General features: G+C 41.5%; 1 protein-coding gene across 2 annotated transcripts in view; it reads left to right on the top strand.

Moving 5' to 3' along the window:
- Nucleotides 1-21,561, top strand: part of PTPRG (protein tyrosine phosphatase receptor type G) — a 776,178-nt gene that overhangs the window by 658,181 nt on the left and 96,436 nt on the right. For both annotated transcript variants that reach the window (XM_074198838.1, XM_074198837.1), the window contains exons 12-13: nt 1,765-2,542; nt 18,093-18,222. In XM_074198838.1, coding sequence (XP_074054939.1) covers nt 1,765-2,542; nt 18,093-18,222 — 908 coding nt within the window. The remainder of the gene's footprint in view (nt 1-1,764; nt 2,543-18,092; nt 18,223-21,561) is intronic.

The raw sequence follows: 21,561 nt of genomic DNA, 5'->3' as shown, positions 1-21,561 counted from the left end.
GCTTTGATTAGAAAGTTTTGGAGGTCCCTTCTAGCTCAATGAAATCTTTCAAAAGAATACCAGGATGTTTAAAAAGAAATCATTGGATCCAATCTACCCATTATACAGAAAAAAAAATTGAAACCTGAAAAGGTTGGTGGAATTGTGATTCACACTGAGGTCATAGATTTCCAAAGTTCAGGGCTCTTTCTAGTGCACCACACTATCCGATGGGTCAGTTTCCAAAAAACCAAACACTAACCCTTATATTACCACTCCTATTTACTTGGTGACTTTGAATGGCAAGACTAATAAGACCTATTTATTCAGCAGTTAAAGGTTCTCAGAGCCCTCTTTGTCATATACCTGTGCCAAGGATGGTATAATGATTGCTATTGTTATTTTAAGATGAAGAAGCTAAGTTTCAAAGAAGATGTGACTTCCCCCACAGTCACACAGCTAATAGGGAATAACCCAGGTCTATTATGACAAATATTCCATACCAAAGTACCTCCCAAGCGATGTCAAGTCTCAAAAGAAGAGGTTGGACTAGAGTAGCAGTTTTCAAATATGGTCTGCAAACTCCAGGAAATCCCCACTTTCATATTAGGGGTTTGTGAGATCTAAACTATTTTTATATGTTAAAATGTTGTTTTCAAGGGCGGCTAGGTGGCCCAGTGGATAGAACACCGGCCCTGGAGTCAGGAGGACCTGAGTTCAAAATAGGCCTCAGACACTTAATAATTACCTAGCTGTGTGGCCTTGGGCAAGTCGCTTAACCCCATTACCTTGCAAAAATGAACAAAAAAAGTTTTCATTTCTAATGTGGTAAATATTAGATAAATAATTCAGAAAAACAAAAATTCATCGTGGACCTCAATTTTAAGGATATAAAGGGGTCCTGAAAAACAAAATGTTTGAAAACCCCTGGGATAGGTGATTTTTAAAACACTTTCATAAAGAGTTCTTAGTATAAAAAATGGTAAGAAGGTAGAATTGGCCATTTAGCATATAGGGATTCCTAACCATTTATTACAAGCACTGGACTTGGTTAGAATCACACCTCAGATACTTACTAGTTATGTAACCCAGGCTAAATTCTCCTCCTCTCTCACTCTTATCTTTAAAATGGGGATAATAATAGAACCTGCCTCACACAATTGTTATGAGAGCTATAGGATCATAGATTTAGAGCAGGAAGACGCTCATCTTAGATCACTCTCCTCCCTGCATTTTGCTGATGAAGAAACTGAGGTAGAGACTTTCCCAAGATTACTCAGAACTAGGACTGTAATCGAAGACCCCTAACTCCACATCAAGGGATCTTCTTTCATACTGCTGCCGGAGCTAGTGCTAACGAGCCTGTGTTCAAATTCAGCCACCATCTTGCTACCTTTGAGGGGTTAGACAAGATTGAGCTAAGCACTTTATAAATATCACATTCGATCCTCACAATAACTCTGCAAGGTGGGCATTATTATCTCCATTTTACAATGGAGGAAACTGAGGCAAAGAGACATTAACTGGGTTATTCAGCTAGTAGGTGTGACAATATGTTGCAGAGAAGATGATGGTGATATATGTTGATAGGAGTTTCCATAATTAAGAAATTGCGGGTTGGGTTACTATTATTGTCATTCTTATAGTTTTTAAGAAGATTTTCAAGTTGGGAATTAGTAGAAATGCAAAGTTCCCAGTGTAGCATTCCCAGTACTACATATCAATACTCCTCTGACTTTGTTTTCTTCTTTGTGTCTTCCCAAACCTGCCCATGATCCTTTCAAGCCTACTGCTTCTCCTGCTTCTTCTGCTGACATGGCTCCCATCAGCTCTGGATCTTCTACTTGGACCTCATCAGGCATCCCCTTCTCATTTGTGTCAATGGCTACTGGAATGGGCCCATCCTCAAGCGGAAGCCAAGCGACCGTGGCCTCGGTGGTGACCAGCACCCTGCTCGCCGGTCTGGGCTTTAGCGGTGGGGGGATCTCCTCTTTCCCCAGCACCGTGTGGCCCACCCGCCTCCCAACAGCTGCTTCTGCCAGCAAACAGTCGGCCAGACCAGTTGTAGCCACAACGGAGGCTTTGTCTTCTCCGGCACCGGAAGGCGATTCTGCCCTCACCAAGGACAACGAAGGCACCGAGGAAGGGGAGAAGAATGAGAAGAGCGAGAGTGAAGATGGGGAAAGGGAACATGAAGAAGAAGGGGAAAAGGATTCAGAAAAGAAGGAAAAGAGTGGAGTGACCCACAGCACAGAGGTCCAGAACAGAACTAAGCCCACCCTGGTGCCAACTTCTCCAAATCGAACTATGGAGGAGGACAAAAATGAAACTATAGCTGGCCAAGAGCCAAACCCAAGCGTCCTCCCTACGGATCAGACTGATGAGAGAAGGGAAACAGGAACCGAACCCAGCATGGACCCCGTCACCTCCACCCAAGTGCCCTCCACAGTCACAGGCGAGCATTATGAGGGAAAGGGCCCCAAGAGACCAGAGGCACCATCCAAGAAGCCGAGCTCCAGAGGTGACCGATTTCCCGATGATAAATTCATCACTGTAAATCCAGGTAAGGGGGAAAATGGATAGACCAAACTCTCCATACTGGTACCAAAGCCAGTGCTATTCTAAACAAATTAGGAGGGATCTAGGCAGAAAGCAGTTGTGGTTCAGCAGAGAGAGCTTTGGATTTGGATTCATAGACCTTGAATTTGAACCCTGGCTTGGCTTCTCGTAGTCTATGACCTTGTACAATAATGTTACAATAAAAGCTAACATTCATATAGCACTTACTGTGTGCTAGGCACTGTGCTAAGTGATTTACAGTTATTATCTCATTGTCTCATTTTCTCAACAATCTTTTGAGGTAGGTCTATCATTATCATTTCCCTTTTCCTGATGAGGAAACTGAGGCAATGAGGGGTTAAAGTGACTTGCCCAGAGTCTCAGAATTCGTGAGGCCAGATCTAAATCCAGGTCTCCTGACACCAAGCCCAACACTCTATCTACTGAACCACTTAACTGCCTCCTTTATCACCTTTCTGGCCTTGAGTTCATTGTCTGGAAAATGAAGAGATGGACTAGGCATCATCAAAGGTCCCTTCCAGGTAAAAATCTGTCGTCCTCAGGACTTGAGCATGATTCAAATCCTGTTTTTCTCTAACCTAAAAGATACTTATATTTCAATGTCTGAGAGGCGGCCTATGACCTTGTGGATAGAGACTGACCTCGGGGTCAAGCAGGTCTTTACGTTCTTCCTTTGACAAAGACTGGGTGGGTGTCCATGTGCCAGTCATTGAACCTCCGAGGCAGTGAGGAATAGCCCTGTCTGCCAGTCACCCAACAAACATTTAGGAAAACCTAGGAGACAGGTAGTAAAATAAGTACCGGGAATTCGAAGAAAGAAAAACAAAAACAGGTCCTTTACTCGGGGAACTCACATTCTAACGGGGGAAACAACATGCAAATAACTATGTATAGACAAGATACATAGAGTATAAATGGAAAGTATTTATACCAGAAAGATCTAACAGAGGGTAGGACTTCACAGAATAAATTGGGGCAGCAAGGGAAAAAAGAAGTTCTGAGTTGGGGGGTAGCCCCGTGTTGATCATATCACAGATTTGGACATGCCTCTTGCCCTTTAGACCACAGTCATGGCCTGGTATCTCTTTCTTCTATCAGAGAACCTACCTTAACATCAAAGGAAAAATGTGAAGCAAAACTGATGAAGTAATTATCTCTGAAAGTAGCTACATTATCAATATTCTGTATCCAGCCTTAATCCCCTGTCTCTAATCTTTTCTGGGGGAAAGAGAGAAATTTATGTTCTCTTCTGTCCTCTAGATTCAAAATGACTCTTTATAATAGCTACATTCTTTGGGCAACCTATTTTTGACCTCTTCCTTTGTGTTACAATAATCATGTATGTGTGATTCTACTGATTCTGCTCTTCCTATTTGAACTATATTTTCTCATGCTTCTCTGAATTCCTATTTCCCATTTCTTATGTCTTATTACTGGGCAACAAGGTGGGGCCATGGTGCATAGGGTGTTGGTGCTTCAATTGGAAAGATTCATTGTCCTGAGTTCAAATGTGGCCTCAGACACTGACTAGCTGTGTGATCTTCAACAAGTCACTCAATCTTGTTTTTCTCAGTTTCCTCATCTGTAAAATGAGTTGGAGGAGCAAATGACAAATTATTATCTTTCTGGGGAAAACTCCAATGGTGTCACAAAGAGTTGGATTCAACTGTAAAACAATTGAACGATTCCATAACATAACAATTTGTGCACCTCCCCCCCCAGTGGATGGACCCTCACTCTAATTAGTGGGCCCTTACTCAGTGGAATGTTTGGAATGGAATGAGATAAGTTCTGTAAGATGTTTTGCCAAACTCTAAGGGCCATATAAGTCTGAGCTGTTGTCATTACTTGTCTCTCATTTTGATACAATCAAAAAATATGACCTTTCAAATAGTGACATTTTCAACCTTATTATCTAGTTCAAGTATATTTTTGCTCATTTGGCATTAACTTAGTCCATGGTTGTCTCTTGATAAAATCTGCATAATATAGGGTCACTTAGAACCTCAAAATAATGCTTTCCCAACACACCACCATGAGAAGTGTTTGTTGCTGACAAACCATATTATTTGCCCAAGATGAAATTCCAACTCTTCTATTGTTCTGCCCAGTCTGTACCCCAATAGTTGGGGGCCAGTTGGTAGAAGCCAAGACTGGACCCTTTCAAGGCTAGGGCTCCACTGCTCAACGAACCAGATAATTATGTTTTTCCTCTCCTGTCTCTGCCATTTAATCTATCTCATTGAATAAAGACATCTCTCTCTCTCTCTCTTTTTTTCCCCATGTGAGCATGAGGGTTGTTATTGTTGTGGTTTGTTGTCTTTTAATAAAAAATCTTTGATTTTGCCAGACTCCAAGATGTTTGGTAACAAATTTTTGCATCAAAGCTGTCATGGAATTATAAGAGTGCAAAAAAAAAGGGAGAGAGAGAAAGAGAGGGAGAGAGAGAGAGAAGCAACTGGTAAATATTTATTTGCTTTTACACTTGTAAACATTAAAATTCATCAAAAGCTGAGACCTCGTATGTGAAGTTATAACTTAGAATAAATTTTCATGCTTCGAGTTACTTTCCCCCCTTAAAGCTGGTAATGGTCTAATTTTTTAAAGTCCTCTGAGTACTCTTCAGTTTTGCAACAGTAATAAGGAAATGGGCAAAAGCAATCTGTCCGGGACTGACTAAAGGAAGGGACATTTAATTCCATATCAAGTTGACCATTTGAAGGCAGAATTGGAAGAATTATGAGCCACTGAAAATGTCTCTGAATAAATTGGTTAGTTTCTGCAAACTCTTGGGTCCAAAGGCAGTGTCGCTTAAACATTCAACCCTTGACTTCAAACCCTGACCCAAGTCTGCCTCTAAATCTGTCCATAAAATCATTTAGTTGAGTTGACTAATTCTAAAATAGTCATGAGAAAATGTTGCTTTTAAAGCAAGGAAAAAGACATAAGAAGAGGAATCTTTTTAAATAACTGAAGAACTTTCTAGATAATCTAGATAATGAAGGGGACATTCATACTAGACTTTGGGGAGCCATAACACCCTAATATAAGGTCTAATTATTCCCTTAATAGAAAATAATCACTCACTTTATATAACACTTAGTTTACAAAATACTGGACGTACCATCCTTCACAACAATCCTATGAGAAGTTATTGTTATCATTCTCTTTTTAGAGATGAAAAATGGAGCCTCAGAGGAGTTTAGTGATGTATTCAAAGTCATACAATAGTCATTATCAAAAGCAGGATTTGAACTTAGATCTTTCTGATGACAAATTCAGTGTTTTATCCATTTTTTCAAGATGCCTTTATGAGAATAAAATATCACCAGTTCTCAGAGATGTAGTGATTATAGACCATCTGACCCATACTCAGATTCTCTCTATTGAGCCCAGTACGTGATCATCGGCTGCACAAAGCCATCCTACACTCTCCCAAGGTGGCCAGTTCCACTGGGGAAGAGCTCTTGGTGTTAGGAAATGTATTTTTTCCCCATTTAAGCTTAAATTCATTTCTTTGCAACTCAGTGCCTTCTCACCCATTAGTCCTTATTTTCTAGGATTTGGGACCAAGCAGAACAAGTCTAATTCCTCTTTGTCTTATCAGTCCTTCAGACTCTAAAGACAAGATCATTATCATGTCCCCTTAAGGCTTCTTTTCTCCAGGGAAATGGTTTCTTGTTTCTTCAGCAATACTTTGTAGCCATGGTCTGCAGTGCCCTGTTTCCTGATAAACATGACTGATGGCCCTCAGATCAGGGAACAGAGGGAATGATCAGAGCACTTGGGATGTTCATTTTAGACCAATAGAACAGATTCCAGTTAAGAAAATCTGTTTGTCCACCTTTTCTTCAAGGTGATTATGCCCCTTCTTTGGTAGTTCATAACTGGGCAGCAAAACTGGGAGCTGGAAGCAGGATCTAATGACATCAGGATTGGAAAAAATCTCTCATTGGGTCTCTTCAATAACTTTTGCTAGGACTTAGTCTTGTGTCCATTTTAGTAAAAAGAATGCAAGCCCCTTAGAAGGAAGGATTGTCTTGATATCTTTATATCCACAATGCCCAACATTAGTTAGGTTCTTAATTAATGTTTGTTGTTTGCATGGCACTTGGAGAGCCACTCCCGTCTGTACAATTATTTTTAAAAAACACAGTGGTCAAGCTGAAGAGAGAAAGCAAAGGCATTTATCTGAGAACTTTTGTCCCTTTCTTCTAATTCCTTTCTGTGGTCCAAGTGGGGTTGCTTACAAAATTTGCAGGTTACCAAATCACCTTACAGGTTTCAACAATGACCTATCTAACTTACCTTGAAGACTCAGCTGTGGAGTCATATAAAGAGAAATAAAATATGTCTTCATGCTAAATGGATACATGGGTTTTTGATATTATCTTAGTTCATCAATAGCATACTCCAATAAGCCAATTGATCTTATCATTGTGGGTATTCCTACATAGGCTTGGCCTATGGTTGCATCTCACAAGCCATCCTTGTCTGCTTTTCATGTACAACTCTCATCCAGATCTTAGCATCCTCTGCCACATTTTTCCTGCCACTCCTACAAAAGTCAAAGTGTTATCATTCAATCATTTGAGTCATATTCGACTCTTTGAAACCCTATTTTGGGGGTTTCTTGGCAAAGTTACTAGAATGGTTTGCCATTTCCTTCTCCAGCTCATTTTACAAATGAAGAAGTTAAGACAGATAAGGTTATGTGACTTGCCTAGGGTCAAAGACCTAGTAAGATTCTGAGACTAGATTCCTGACTCCAGGCCTGGTACTCTAACCACCTAGCTTCCCTAAAACAAAAGGATGAGGGGCCATTTTCCATAGGAGATCATGCTACTGGTGTTCATTCTCATCCTGGTGTGGAATCATTATGTCACAGATCTAGTATTAAGAGGGATCTCTGGAACTACCTATTCCAATCTTTTCATATTTCCTCAACCCCTCTCATTTTCTAGAGAAGAAAACTCGAGTGGGAGTGAAGTGACTTGCCTAAGATCACATAAGCAATCAGTATCAGAGGAAGGATTTGAATTCAGATTCTATGCTCTCAGATGTTCTTTCCCATGAACTTTCCCAATCTGGAAGGGTGCTATTCCCACACAAGTTCCATGTCTTCCCCAAAGCAGAGACTTTCAAGTTCTAATGTGTTAGAAAGGCCAACAACATGAATGTCTTGTCTCCTGGCTTCCTTCTTCTTACAGCTAATAGCCTACCATTGCCTTTTAAAGGAAGCCTTTCTCAGTCCCCTTGAAGCTAGTACCTCTCCTTGATGATTACCTCTAAATTATCCTGTATATGTGCTTATAACAAGTTACTTACATATTTTCCCACCCATCAGACTGTGAGTTCCAGGAGAACATGCCTATGTTTTAGCTTTCTTTGTATCCTCAGAGTTCCTGGTCACAGTAGGATGTTTAAAAATCAATTCTTGACTCTTAAATACCGGTGGTTTATGAAATGTCATGGCTGGGGGTGGGGGGATAAAGAGAAAGGAACTGAGGATTTTTCCCCCATTTAATCACTTCTAAAAAAGTAGAAAATGACCTCCATTTAAAAAGGCCCCTAAAGTTACAGCCAATAAAAAAAGAGTTGTGGAATTGGCTAAAATGAGGATGGTTGTGGATGGTAAAAGGAGTAAAGAATGGTGATAAAGCCAGGGAATGATAAACATGCCAACAATTCTTGTTCTTTGAGTTTTCCTTGCCTCTCAGCCTTTCTTCTTTTGATTATTTTCCAATGGCCCTTTATATATTCTAGAGGTGAATCACTTTAAACAGATATGGCGCCATGATTCTTAATCTCTATAATCTCTATCATATTTATGACTTATTTACTTATTTATACTAAGAGCAAATACATATTTAGGACTTCCCACTTAATATTCAGTTGCTAAAGCATTCTACTCTGAAGAGGGAAAAAAAAACACTCAGTCTAATGTTATAAACTCTTCCCTGCAATTTTTAAGATGTAGTCAATAGAAAAAACTCATTTTCACTCCCTCTGAGATTTCATAATAAGATTTTCAGGTGAGGCTTAAAACCCATCTTCATTGATTGCATTCAGTTCAGTTGGCCAGGGAGGCATTTATGTTCTACGCCCTGGGGAGATGGAAAGAGACAAAAATGAAGCAATCCCCGGGCTTTCTCCTGGGGGAGCCCCAAACCAAGAGTTAACTACCCCACTTCTCCCGCTGGAGGTTGGGAGAGAAAGGGTGTATAAATGTGAGTGAGGTGTTCCCTTAGACCCAGCCATAGAAGAGAAGTCCGAATCACACCTGCCTCAGCAGGGGAGTGGTCCATGAATTCATCTTCCAGACTCAGTGTGTATCCGGTGACCCTGTGAATTTGCTACATATAAAATGGGATTAGGGGAGCTTGTTGAGTTTCATTGTACAGGTAACCTTATCAGTCCTGCCTTTCTCTGGAATCTTCCCTGGATTCATTTCTTCTAGGCTCTGCAGTCTTTCAGGGGCTCATGTTCTAATTAGGGAGTCCTTGGTTCTGGAAAGGTAATAGCCCCAGAGTTAAGAGAGCTGCGGAAGGTGCTGGCCCAGGAAGTAGGCTAGTCCACGCCCTCGGAGGTGCTGGACCACAATTAGGTGGTTGGCGTGATCCTCTTGGGTAACCCATCCCCTTGATGAAAAACGAGAGGCCCATTGAGTTTCTTGCAGGGGGGGGGGGCTGGGGAAGGAAGAGAAGGTGAGAGGGAAAGGTGGAATGCTCTAAATCCATGCTGAGAGTGGAAAGCACACCTGGCAGGAGGCCGCAGAACAGAAGGGAAGGAGGACCAGTTCTCGGGTTTGGCCACCTGAAATCTCCAGATGCTACTGTACTAAAGTACACTGAGTGTTGATTTACCGAATCTGGCAGGGTGCTATTTCTGGGGCTTGGGATTAAGATGGGATGTTGTAAAAAGCTGTCCCATTTCCCGCACTTTAGGGAAGTGAGATGGGTCTGAATGGGAAGTGTGTTCTTATATTCAAAAGGCCCGGACCCAAATGGAAACAAATGGGATGCTTTGAGCCAGCCTGGGATCCCCTTGAATTGGGAGCATCTATCTGCATTTCTAAATGACAAACCAACCCTCCTCTGCACCGGTGGTTTATGAAATGTCACGGCTGGGGGGTGCGGGAGAATAAAGGGAAAGTTTTATGTCCTGATAAAAGCTGCTGCCTTTATTATATGGACGTCTCCAGTTTATGGTGATGAGTGGCATTACTTAGGGAGAATAAACACATTTATGTTGCTCGCGATTGAGCCGGTGGACGGCCTGCCAAGGCGGCAGATTTATGGCCATAGGAAATGCCTCCCTTCCACTTGTCCTTCTCTTCCATCCACCAGCTTCTGACCTTTCAGATACAGCTTACTTTTGTCATTCAAAATATAGCTATCTTCCTGCTGAAAGGAGGAGGCTGCCTTCCCCTGGGGTGAGCAGTTCTGCAGAGAGGGTTGGGGTCCGTCTGATGGAGGAAGCCTGCCTGAAGCAGCCCCACCACAGTGGAATCATTTTTTATTTGCTTCCTACTGGGATGAAATCCAAGCCAGTAAAAGGCAAACAGAATTAATTCAGTGATGGCATATGCCACTGAAAACTGTTTTTCTTTTCTCCTCTCTCTGTCTCTCTATCTCTCTTTGCTCTTTGTCTCTCTCTTTCTGTCTTACTCTGTCTCTCTTTGTCTCTCTGTCTCTATCTCTGTGTCTCTGTCTGACCCTTTTTATCTGTTTCTTTGTCTCTGTCTCTTTCTGTATGTCTTTTTGTCTGTCTGTATCTCTGGCTCTGACTCTTTTTATCTCTGTTTCTGTCTCTCTCTTTCTCAGTATGTGTGTCTCTGTCCCTTTGTCTATCTCTTTTTGTCTCTGGCTCTGTCTCTCTTCTCTCTGTGTCTCTGTATGTCTCTGTTTCTGTGTGTTTCTGTATAATGTAGCTTTTGTCTCTGTTTCCCTGTGTCTCCATCTCTGTCTCTCTCAGTGTGTGTGTGTGTGTGTGTGTGTGTGTGTGTGTGTGTGTGTGTGTGTGTCTGTCTGTCTGTCTGTCTCTGTCTCTTTCTCTCATCCTTTCTTCTCAACCCTCCAGAGTGGGTGAGCGGGCCCTTCCCTCACGGTAGTCAGGTTCCTGATGCTCTTTGTGCTCCTACCCCAACCCTAGCACTTAGGATGGCCCCTGGAACCCAAGTACTTGCTTATCAAACTGAACTACAAGTTCCCTTCATTTTAGGTGGTTTTGTTTGTTTGTTTGTTTGTTTGCTCTTTGCAAGGCAATGGGGTTAAGTGGCTTGCCCAAGGCCATACAGCTAAGTAAGTATTAAGTGTCTGAGGTTGGATTTGATCTCAGGTCCGCCTGACTCCAGGACCTGTCCTCTATCCACTAGCTGCCCCTACAAGTCCCCTTTAAAACAGAACCAAGCTACTTTACTCAAAGACAAAACTAGGAAGAAAAAGTAAGCAGGAACTCTTCCATTTGGTGAATTTAAGCAGAGTGCCCTCTTCTTTGACTCCTGGCACTGCTGCTTACCTGCCTTCCAAGTGGACAAGTTGCTAACTTTTCTGTGCCTCGGTTTCTTTATCTGTAACATGGCAGAGTTGGACTAAGTGATCCAGAAGGTTCTGTCTAGTTCTCAAAATAATTGTATTTTCTATCTGTTATCTCATTTAATACAGCATCTCTGTGAGGTTGATTTTTATCACCATCACCATCATCATCATCACCATCATCATCATCATCATCATCATTGTTGTTGTTATTATTATTATTGTCCCTATTTTGCAGATGAGGGAACTAGTCAGACAGCAAACATTCCTTAGACTCTTACTGTGTATTAAGCCCTGAGGGTTCAGAGAAGTGCAGAAATACAGACCTTGCCTCTAGTGTAGTAGCAGAAGAAATGTGCAAGCAACTGTGCACATGAGTAGGGGTCCAGGTCCCAGAGTCCATCTCTCTGCCAGACTCTGTAATAAGTTCCACACTTATAAAGAAAGATAAAAACATGGTTCCTACCCTCAAGTAACTTTTGATCCTCCAGAGGAGACACTGCGCAAACAACATATAAACATGATGGAGACGGTGTGTCTCCAAGTTAATCCCTGTGGAATGGCACCAGCAGTAGGGGCTGCCATATAAGATCTCCTGCAGAAAGTGGGATTGGACTTAAAGCATGAAAGAATCTAGGGAAGCCAAGAGGCAAAGATGAGGAGGGGGGGCTCTAAGGATGGAGAGGAGAGCCAGGAGAAAGACCCAAAGATGGGGGGGGGGGGATACCATGCGCAAGGAAAGATGGAGGGATCTGTCAACCCAACTTTCCAAGTCCATCACACTTGCCTGGGTAGCCCTGGTTCCAAGATCCTATGCCCCCTAACCCTAAAAGGATAGAAGTCTGCAATGGTGGCCTCTGCCCACCACTGGGTTGCCAGTTCAGCATCCAGCACAATAAGGAGAAGTTTCTGGATCTGGCACTTATAATGTTTTCCATTCTATCTGCTAGATACTTTATTCAGCATTGTTTGAGCTGATCTATGAGGTAGGACCCCAGAACCAAGATGCCCAAATCAAATCTATCAGGATAAGGCCCCCTCACATGTGTGATACTAAGTAACTGCTTGACTATCAATTAATTTTAAATTTTTTTTAATGACTATGGAATTCTAAAGAGCACCTGCTTAAGAAAACCATGCTTAGACTTAATTTCAGGAAGACCCATCCGAGTTTAAACCCATATTGTGATCTTGGGCACGCCAACTGTAAAATGGGAATTTCGCAGTGCAATGGCACCCGACAGACCAAGTAAGATATTGGAAGCCTCAAAGCTTAGGATAAATATCAAGAATTTTTAAAATGTCCTGTTAAAAGAAAAAATTATTATGTTGACTATGTCCTATTGACCTTGACCTTCCTGGGTCTTCAGGCAACTCGGTAAGACTCTTAAGTTATGTCACTTAACCCCATTGCCTTAAGTAAATAAAAAATAAATAAAAGTGTGAGAAAGGAAAAGCTAAAAACAAAATTAAAAAAAAATTTTTTTTAAGTCCCCAATTTACAGACAAGCTGCTGATCTGCAGCTGTAGAAGTTGGGAGTTGCCTACATCAAAAAAAAAAATTACATGTCCAACTTCCCTCCCTTTACCCTAAACCCAATGCTGATGTATTTCAGAGACCAATAGCACTCATTTAGTAAATTTAATTAAGCATCCAGTATATTCAAGGAACTGGATACAAAACAAGCAATGGTTCTTGCCCTCAATGAGCATATAGTTAACTGGCTCGATGGTGAAGAGATGATGAGAAATAAAGATGGCACCAGGATCAGAGAACCTGAGCTCGGATGACTTGATTTTCCCTATAAGTCACCATTCCCATGTAAACAAAGTTAGGGAGTAAGACAATCTGTCCTTGGAACCTCATTTGACCCTTCACTGCCCATGATCTCAAATTCTCTAGACCTCAGCAACCCTCATTGTGAAATAAAAGGATTAGATTTGGGGACCTTGAAGGGTGGGGTATATGCAGGATTCAGGGAGAACTAGCACTTCTGGTGTGAGGACTTGCCCTGCCCTTCTCAGGGCTGCTCATCCACCTTTGATGCTTACCTGTCACCCAAGTAGCTGGAGCCTTTGCCACAGCAGCATCCTGGTAGAACCATCTCAACAGTTGGGCTAAACCAGATTGAGGATAATTGACAGGCCTCCAATCCTTTAGTAGTTAAAGGTATGCTACCCCAGGTATATGAAGACTTCTAGCAGAATGGGCAGATGAGAATAATTTGTTCCATTGGCCACAAAGGTGATGGTGGAAGTAGACACAGTGTACCACTTAGAGCTTGGTCAGACATAGAAGCCGTCAGGGTCATCCACATCATCCTGGGCCATCACCAGTCTTCTTTACTTTTGTCCTACCAACCGGACTTCCATGACTCTGGAAGGGAGAGTGAGGCTGTCGACTTTGGACAACTTTGCTTCACTTAAGTCCAATTCATGGGCAAGTCAAGACATCACCCATGATGTCATTGGTTCTCTGAAGAAGAAAAACAAATACAAGTTTATGATCCTATGAATCTCAAACGAATAAGAGAGGCCTCTGCCTGACTTTTTCCTGGCCCTTCAAATATGCTTTTGATAGAAATAAATATGAACATACAATACTCCCATTAGGTAAATCCAGTTGAGCTATTTTCCCAAACATCCTCTCTTGTATTGGAAACAATATGATGGAGTTTTGGGGGGAGATGTTTCAAGGCAATTGGGTTAAGTAGCTTGCCCAAGGTCACACAACTTGGTAATTATTACATGTCTGAGGTCATATTTGAACTCAGGTCCTCCTGACTCTAGGGCCAGTACTCTATCCATTGCACCACCTAGCTGCCTCCCATGTGCTGAAGTATTAGTGTCTACCCTTGCCAGCTCTTCAGTGTCAAAATCATATGCTATCTCCTCCAGGAAACCCATATGTGGATCTTTCTCCCTAACCCAACCAGAAGTGAGCTTTCCTGCCACTTCTGTCCCAAAACTTTGTACAGATTACTTCTAACACTTGTGAACACTTGTTTTTGGAAGTTGAAGACAAACAATGATTCATTTTTTATTTTTTCCTGTGGTACCTATTAGAGGGTCTTCCATATAGTAAATGATGGCTCCCATAAGTATCAAGCAACTAAGTCACATATTGGGTGTACTGGGTGAATTTGGAAACAGAAAGACAAGAGTTCAAATTCTGCTCCAGATATTCATTAGTTGTGTGATCCTGGGCAAGTCACTTACCTTTCCAAGCCTCAGCTTCTTCATCTGTAAAATGAGGGGATTGGACTAAATAACCTCAAAATAGAACACTTTCAGTTCTAAATCTGAGAAATTTTGGCTTCCTAATCACTGGAGTAGCTGAAGATTTATACTTTTAAACCTTTTTATAAACTATTTGGATAGATATATTTCAAAAACATACCCATTTTCCTTCCTTATTAAAATAAAGCACATGGTTAGATTGTGGTTAGGTTATGTTCACTCTATGTTGTTAATAATATAATGGTCTTAAGGGCAGGAAGTAAAGTGGGTTGTCTTCTGCCTACTCTATCTCCAGACCCCAGACTTTGCTATTTCAGTCTATATCTGTATCCTTTTTCTGTCTTCCTTACTATCATTTCCCTAGACCTGCCTCCTTTCTCTCTTTGTTATTTTTTTGTTGTTTATCTCCTGTGATTGGAAGGGGGGGAAGGGGGTAAATCCAGTCATTTATCCTGTTAAAGTTGTGTGTAAAAGTGGGTAAACAGGCTCTAAGTGAGGGTAATAAGACTCTGAGTGAAAATCTAATAATACGTGGATTTGGAAAGAATGCTTAGCTACTTAGGGGACTCCCCTTTTTTTCCAACTTATTTCTCAATTTTTAGTGCTCTTATCACTTAACTCCCGTCTCAGTTCTGCTTAGGTGAGGTGTACTATTTCTGAGACTCTGCCCATTCTCTCAGTGAATAGAATGTGAGGAATAGCTAGCTATTCTCCACAGATAATATAGATAATAATATTATTATTAGTGTGTCACTTTGAAACAAAATCGATGCTTTTGGCTTTCCTTTCTTAACTCAGTGGCTTCTGGAAGGCCTTCTGACTAGTAATCTCAAGGTCAGTAGAGATCCCTGGCCCCTGTGGTCTTCTAGTAGGAGGCATCACCTGGTCCCAAGGGTAGGCCTGCTTGAGGAAGTGCTTTCAATACTACAATAGCCCAGACCCTCTCTCAGAGTTTGACATGAGCCTGAGGCCTTGGCTTCCATTCCTTTTCCCTAATCTCAAACCATAAAGAATGTGACTCAAGTCTAACAGTGCAAAGGAGGCCACCCTGACCCAAGATACGGAGTTCATAGGAATTGGGCACATGAGTCATGATTGGGTTTCGGATTGGGGCTCTGTTCTCTTTTACAAGAAATGCCATAAACACTTTTATCCCTCCTCCCAAACACATCACAGATACAGTCATTACTTGTTAGGCTCTAAGAAGGGCAGCCTAACTAGGAAACCCAAAGGGAGAGAAGCCACGATTGTCCTTTGTCATCACTGTCCTCCTTAGGGCTTTGCAGCGGTCACAGTAGGCTTGGATCAAAAACTTTGGGGGGGGGGGGGATTAAATATAGACCTTCTGTTACTAAATATCTTCTACTAACTAACTAGCTATGTGATCTTATACGAAGTCTTCCTCTCAGTTTTGTCATCCAGAAAATGGGGGGGGGGTGATTTTTCTTAAAATTTCTATTTCCTTATTTTTTTCCCCAATTATATGTAAAGGTGGTTTTCTGGGGAGGGGGAATATATCAAACCCACCTTTCTCACATGGACTGCAGGAACAAAGAAATGAGTCTTGGTGAAAGCATTTTATAATTTGAGCTAGATTTCAAGAAGGAAAGTCAAATTAATTTATTATCAATGATGAATGAAACTGGGGGCAGCTAGGTATCACAGTGAGTAGAGCATTGGACTTGGAATTAAGAAGACTCATCTTCCTGAGTTTAAATCTGATCTCAGACTTAGCGGCTGTGTGGTCCTGGAGCAAATCATTTAACCTTAGTTGTCTCAGTTTCCTTATCTGTAAAAAAGAGCTGGAGAAGGAAATATCATTGGCAAGAAAACCCCAATTGGACTACAAAGAGTCAGATACAACTGAGTAACCTTCATTCTAGTGTGAAAGACAACACACACAAATAAATACAAATTATCACAGCATTATAACTGAAGAAAGACTTTGGTGTCAGAGAGCCTGAATTCAACCCTCCCTTCTGAAGTATGTCAATTTAGACAAATCACTTCAACTTTCTGCTCCTTCTTTCTTATCTATTAAATGAGTGGGTGTGACTAGATTTTTATCATTGGTCTTTGAACCTTTGGACTAGTGTGAGTTGGGTCAAGTCAAGTAGCCTGCCTTGTAAAATGAGAGTGGATTCCCATCCAAGATGGGGTCTTCTGTCAGCTCTGGACTGACCATCATCCATTCCCAGCTCTGTTCTTATTCATTTGCCTGGCCATCTCCAGCTGATTAGTCCCCTCCCTGTTCCAGTCAGCCTCCTAATGGTCTCTACCTCCCTTAGCTGAATGTTGGCCTAGTTTTGGAAAAAGCGGACAGAATCCTCACTGAGTGTGCAACAGCCTGCAGCCTTGCTCTCAACAAAAACAAAAACAGAACAGTTTCCCACCTCCAGGCACAGTTGCCCTTTGATTCTATGCTTCCCCCACCCCACTCCACATACCCCCATTACATTCTGCCCCACCAAGGGTGATGTGAAGGTGATGAATGGAGACTCCCAACTGTCTCTGTTTTGGAGACATGGACTAACAGATCAAGTGGCAAAGATATGTAGGCCAGGGAGCTGCATCAGCTCAGAATGAGTCCTTGGTTTGTGTCTATTAAAAACACAGATGATGGAACTAAGCTCTTGCTTGCAACTCTGTGCAAGGAGGGAGATTATAGTTTTGCTCCTACCTCAAACACAAAGCACAAGAATCCTTGACCTCACATCATTTTTCTCAGGTAGTCAATCCACAGACACATATTAAGCACCTACTGTGTGTCTGAAGCTATATTAAACACAGGAGATAAAGAGAAAGGCCAAAGAACAGTGGTTCCCCTCATGAGGCACATCATCTAATAAGGGAAAAAAATAGGCAAACATTCTGTACAAACCATTTGGAGACAGGTGTCCAAAGGAATCTTACTTATTCACACATATGTAGAGTTAAATCTGTTCAATGAGTATTGGTACCAAGGTCAGGGTCACCTTCTACAAATCTTTTCTTGCTAAGAGACCATTGGGTCTGTCTGGGCTTCAGGCTGTGGGATTGATGCTAACAGAGCACAGCTTATGTAAGAAGCAGTGTTTTGGTTGTGACTAAGGAGGAAACGGTGACAGCTGCACTTTGTGTGATCCCTGAGCTCGCCAGGACAGGCAGGAGTGCGGTGGTGGCGGTGTACACTGGGCGTGTGGATTGGGACACTTTGGCACCTCCCCTCCCAAAAGTGGAACAGAACTCTGTGGTGTCTGTCTGCTGATGGATTCACTCCTTCCCTGTGGCTCTCCCTCTTTCTTGTTCCTCTGGTTTTGTTTATATTCTCTCTGTCCCTCTCTCTCACTCTTTCTCTTTCTGTATGCTTTCTCTTCACTTTCTCTTTCTTTTCTATGCTTTTTATTCCCCTTTTTTCTCTTCTTTCTCTCATCTCCCCTTCCTTCTCTTTTCCTTTCCTTTCTATCCTTCTCTCTCTCTCCTCCATTCTCCTTTTCTCCCTCTTTTTCCTTTCCTATCTCCATCTTCCCCTTTCCCCCTCCTTTCTAATCCCCCTCTTTTCTTTTCCCACCCATTCTAGTCTTCTCTCTTCCACTTCCCTTTCTTTTTCCTTCCCCCTCTCATTCGCCCAGTCCCTCTCCCCTTTTTCCTTCTCCTGTCTTTCCCTTTCTCCTCATTCTGTCTCTTCCTTTCTCCTTTTCTCTCCCTTTCTTTATCCCGTCCCCCTTCTCACTCCTTCACCTGGTTTTTAACTGAACCGATTTCTGTTTGCCGCAGACAAAAACACCTCTAGCATGGTGACCCGAGCTTCCCCTGGGAGGATGGACTGGATCATCCCCTTGATCGTAGTGTCTGCTCTGACCTTCGTGTGCCTCATTCTGCTTATTGCTGTGCTAGTTTATTGGAGGTGAGTTCATTTCTTTTATATTCTGAATCAATTAGAAGCGCTGCAGAAAGTTTACCTCCAAGGACTGATTGGCCAATGGCAAGCCGGGAGTTTTCTTGGGGAGGCTGAGACAGGAGTGAGGATGACCTCTCTGGTTTTCTTTTCCACTTCCTTGAGAAAGTTCCTCTTATGATATGGAGGTCTTCTGGCATCAACTATTTCCAGGGGGGTAGGGGTGGGGGGGCTGTTGGCGCTGCCAACTCATGTGAAACCTGGGCCCCAGCTTCACAGTCTTTTGATCAACAGGCAAGAGAGACACAAGTGTAAGCAATAAAACAGTTCCTACTTTCAGAGAGCTCACATTTTAGCAGGGCAGACAACAAGGTCCCATGTAAACAGATACCGGATAAACAGAAAGATGAGAAGTACAAATTATAAACACAGTATTAAATATAAGTTGTTTGGGATCACAAACTCATTAGACCAATGCTCATGTAAAAAGACTTTTTACCTAGACAAGCATTCTTAACCTGGAAGTCTTAGATAGATTTCAGGTTGGAGGAGGGGAGTCATCTTTAATTTCTTTAAACTCTAACTTAAATTTGGCATTTCTTTCAATTATCTAAAAATACGATTGTGAGAAAGGATCCACAGGTGTCATCAGACTAACTGTCAAGGTGGGGTCTGTGAGATCCACAAATAGTTAAGAATCTCTGACTTAGATGCTAAGCTATTACATATTTAAGATACAGATCTTAATAAGTATACAAAAGCCTTTCATGCTAATGAAGAGTATGGTTATGCGTCAGTGGTGCCAGAGAATACAATATTATTAATAATTAATAATAGGAGAAGTAAGGAGAGATAGCTGTGACATAGTGAATAAAGAACTGACTTCTGGGACAGAAAGAGCGACTTGAAGACCCATCTCTGACACCTTGTCTGTGGGACCCTGGACAAGTCACTGGATCTCTTAAGTTCCTCACTAAGATTAAATTGCAGTTAGAAGTCTATCTGCAGAGATAGAGGGAGTTTTCTCATCAAGAGGTCCCCAGACCAATGAAATCCTAGATCTTGCCCACAAAAACAAAAGGGAGGGAAGTTGGGCATTTACGTGGAAGGGATCAGGGGAGTCAGGGCCAGGCTTCCTCGAGTGGTTTCCCCATCTTTGGCCCCTTAAAGGGAGACAGGCAAGTGGGGACAGAGAGGTAGCTTGGGACTTTTTTTGAAAGGAGTGGCCAAAATAACTGCTTTTTCTCAATTACAAATAGATTATTAGTGAAAGAATTTAAAAGTTGTCAGTTCCAAGAGCCACAATTATAAAAACACATTTTAAAAGGATGGGTTTAAGGTAATCTGGTCTCTAAACTTTATATTTTTAGACACAAATTTTTTTTTTATTTACAAAACTAGTCATGGTAATAACAATGAGTATGGAAGAAAAAAGAATACGATAAGTAGATTTGAATCAGCAGAATCTGAAAAAAAGTTGGTTGAGAATGAGATGAGCAAGAAAGAGGATCTCCTTTCTGGACGAAACATGTATTTTTAAATTAACGTTCAGGGACATTAGTGAATTGGTAAATGAAGAAGTGACACCTTAGCCTTTGACAAAACTGTGATAGAACTGGCCTTCTTATCTTTTGAACACTTGGAGAGAATGGATGATTTGTGAACAAACCTGCCCTAAATAGAGTACCCACCAAGGCAGAGGAGATTCTTGCCTGAAATTGAAACAGAGATCCTGAGTGACTTTGGCGTGTCCAAGAGTTTTTTCCCTTAAAATGAAAACAGATTGCTCATGTTTCACACTGTTGTTCATAGGTATAGTGGCTTCATAGTCGACGCCGCTCCGGAATCGTTTTGAAAGCTACAAGTCTGTATCATTTGTGTCTTGTTCTCACAACAAGGACTTCATCTTTGAGAAGTTGTTGGTATTGTTCAGTCATTTTCAGTCATGTCTGATTCTCTATGACCCCATTTAGGGTTTCTTTAGCAAAGATTACAGAGTGGTTTGCCATTTCCTTCTCCAGCTCATTTTACAGATGAGGAAACTGAGGCAAACAGTGGTCCCATAGCTAGTGTCTGAGGATAAATGTGAACTCATAAAGATGAGTCTTCATGATTCTGGGTCTAGTGCTCTATCCACTTTACCACCTAGCTGCTGTGATCTTTGAATATGACTTTATGTAACTTAATTATTTGTAATCTAAGGGAGAAAAGTAGTTGATAGTCAGCCCTAAATCTGCCTCCTTCTGTCTTCTGCTCATTCTCTCAGTTCTTCCATCTGAGACCAAGCAGAGCTAGTCTGAGACTTTTTCCCCCCTAAGACAACCCCAGGATACTTGAAGATAGCCATCATCCTCCATTACATCTTAAGTATTCTCTTGTCTGGGATTGAATATCCATGATTCCCTCATCTCATCACTATCAGGCTGGATTTTGAGGCCCTTCCTGTTTTTGGTTGCCTTCCTATAGACTTTCTCCAACATAGTAATATTCTTCCTAAAATATAGCACCCAAAATGGAACCCAGGACTTTAAGTTTGGTGTCATCATGGAAGAGTGTTGCAAGAATAACCACTCCCTAGTCATACTTCTCTTGGTCTGCCCTAATAGATTGAATTAACATTGAGCCTACAGCCCACTGAAACTTCTAGATCTTCAGATAAATGGCTGCCTAGTTAAAGGTCATAGGTTCAGAAATCTGGAGTTTGAAGAATTCTAGGATCAGAGATATACATTAGAAAGGATGGGGCAGCTAGGTGGCACAGTGGATAAAGCACCAGCCCTGGAGTCAGGAGTACCTGGGTTCAAATCTGGTCTCAGACACTTAATAATTACCTAGCTGTGTGGCCTTGGGCAAGCCACTTAACCCCATTGCCTTGCAAAAAAAAAAAAAAAAACCTAAAAAAATTTTTAAAAATTAGAAAGGAATATCAGAAGCCACTTAATTCAGCCCCATCATTAATAGATGTTCTTAATTAATAGAAATTGAAGACCCAGGAAATTACGTGATTTTCCTAAAATCTCACAGATGGAGGCAGGATTAGTACCAAGATTATTTTGATTCCAAATTCAGTACAATATAGAATTTTGCCCTGCACTCCCCCTTGTTGTATTTGTATTATAAATAACTGTTTTCTTAATTCAAATATATTATATTTATTCCAATTAAATTTCATCTTTAACTTTCAATTCTGTTTTAGATCCTGACTTTATTAGTCAACATGTTAGCCATCCTGCTTAGCTTTGTCATCCTTAAATTTAGTCTGCTTATGATCTATGACTTTATTCAAGTATTGACAAAAATGTAAAAAAGTACAGATCCTTGGAGCACTTCACTGGGGACCTCCTTCCA

The sequence above is a fragment of the Macrotis lagotis genome, chromosome 8 (assembly GCF_037893015.1).
Source record: "Macrotis lagotis isolate mMagLag1 chromosome 8, bilby.v1.9.chrom.fasta, whole genome shotgun sequence".
NCBI classification, from domain to species: domain Eukaryota; kingdom Metazoa; phylum Chordata; class Mammalia; order Peramelemorphia; family Peramelidae; genus Macrotis; species Macrotis lagotis.
Note: the sequence above shows the minus strand (reverse complement) of the source record. Positions and strands in the feature narration are given on the sequence as shown.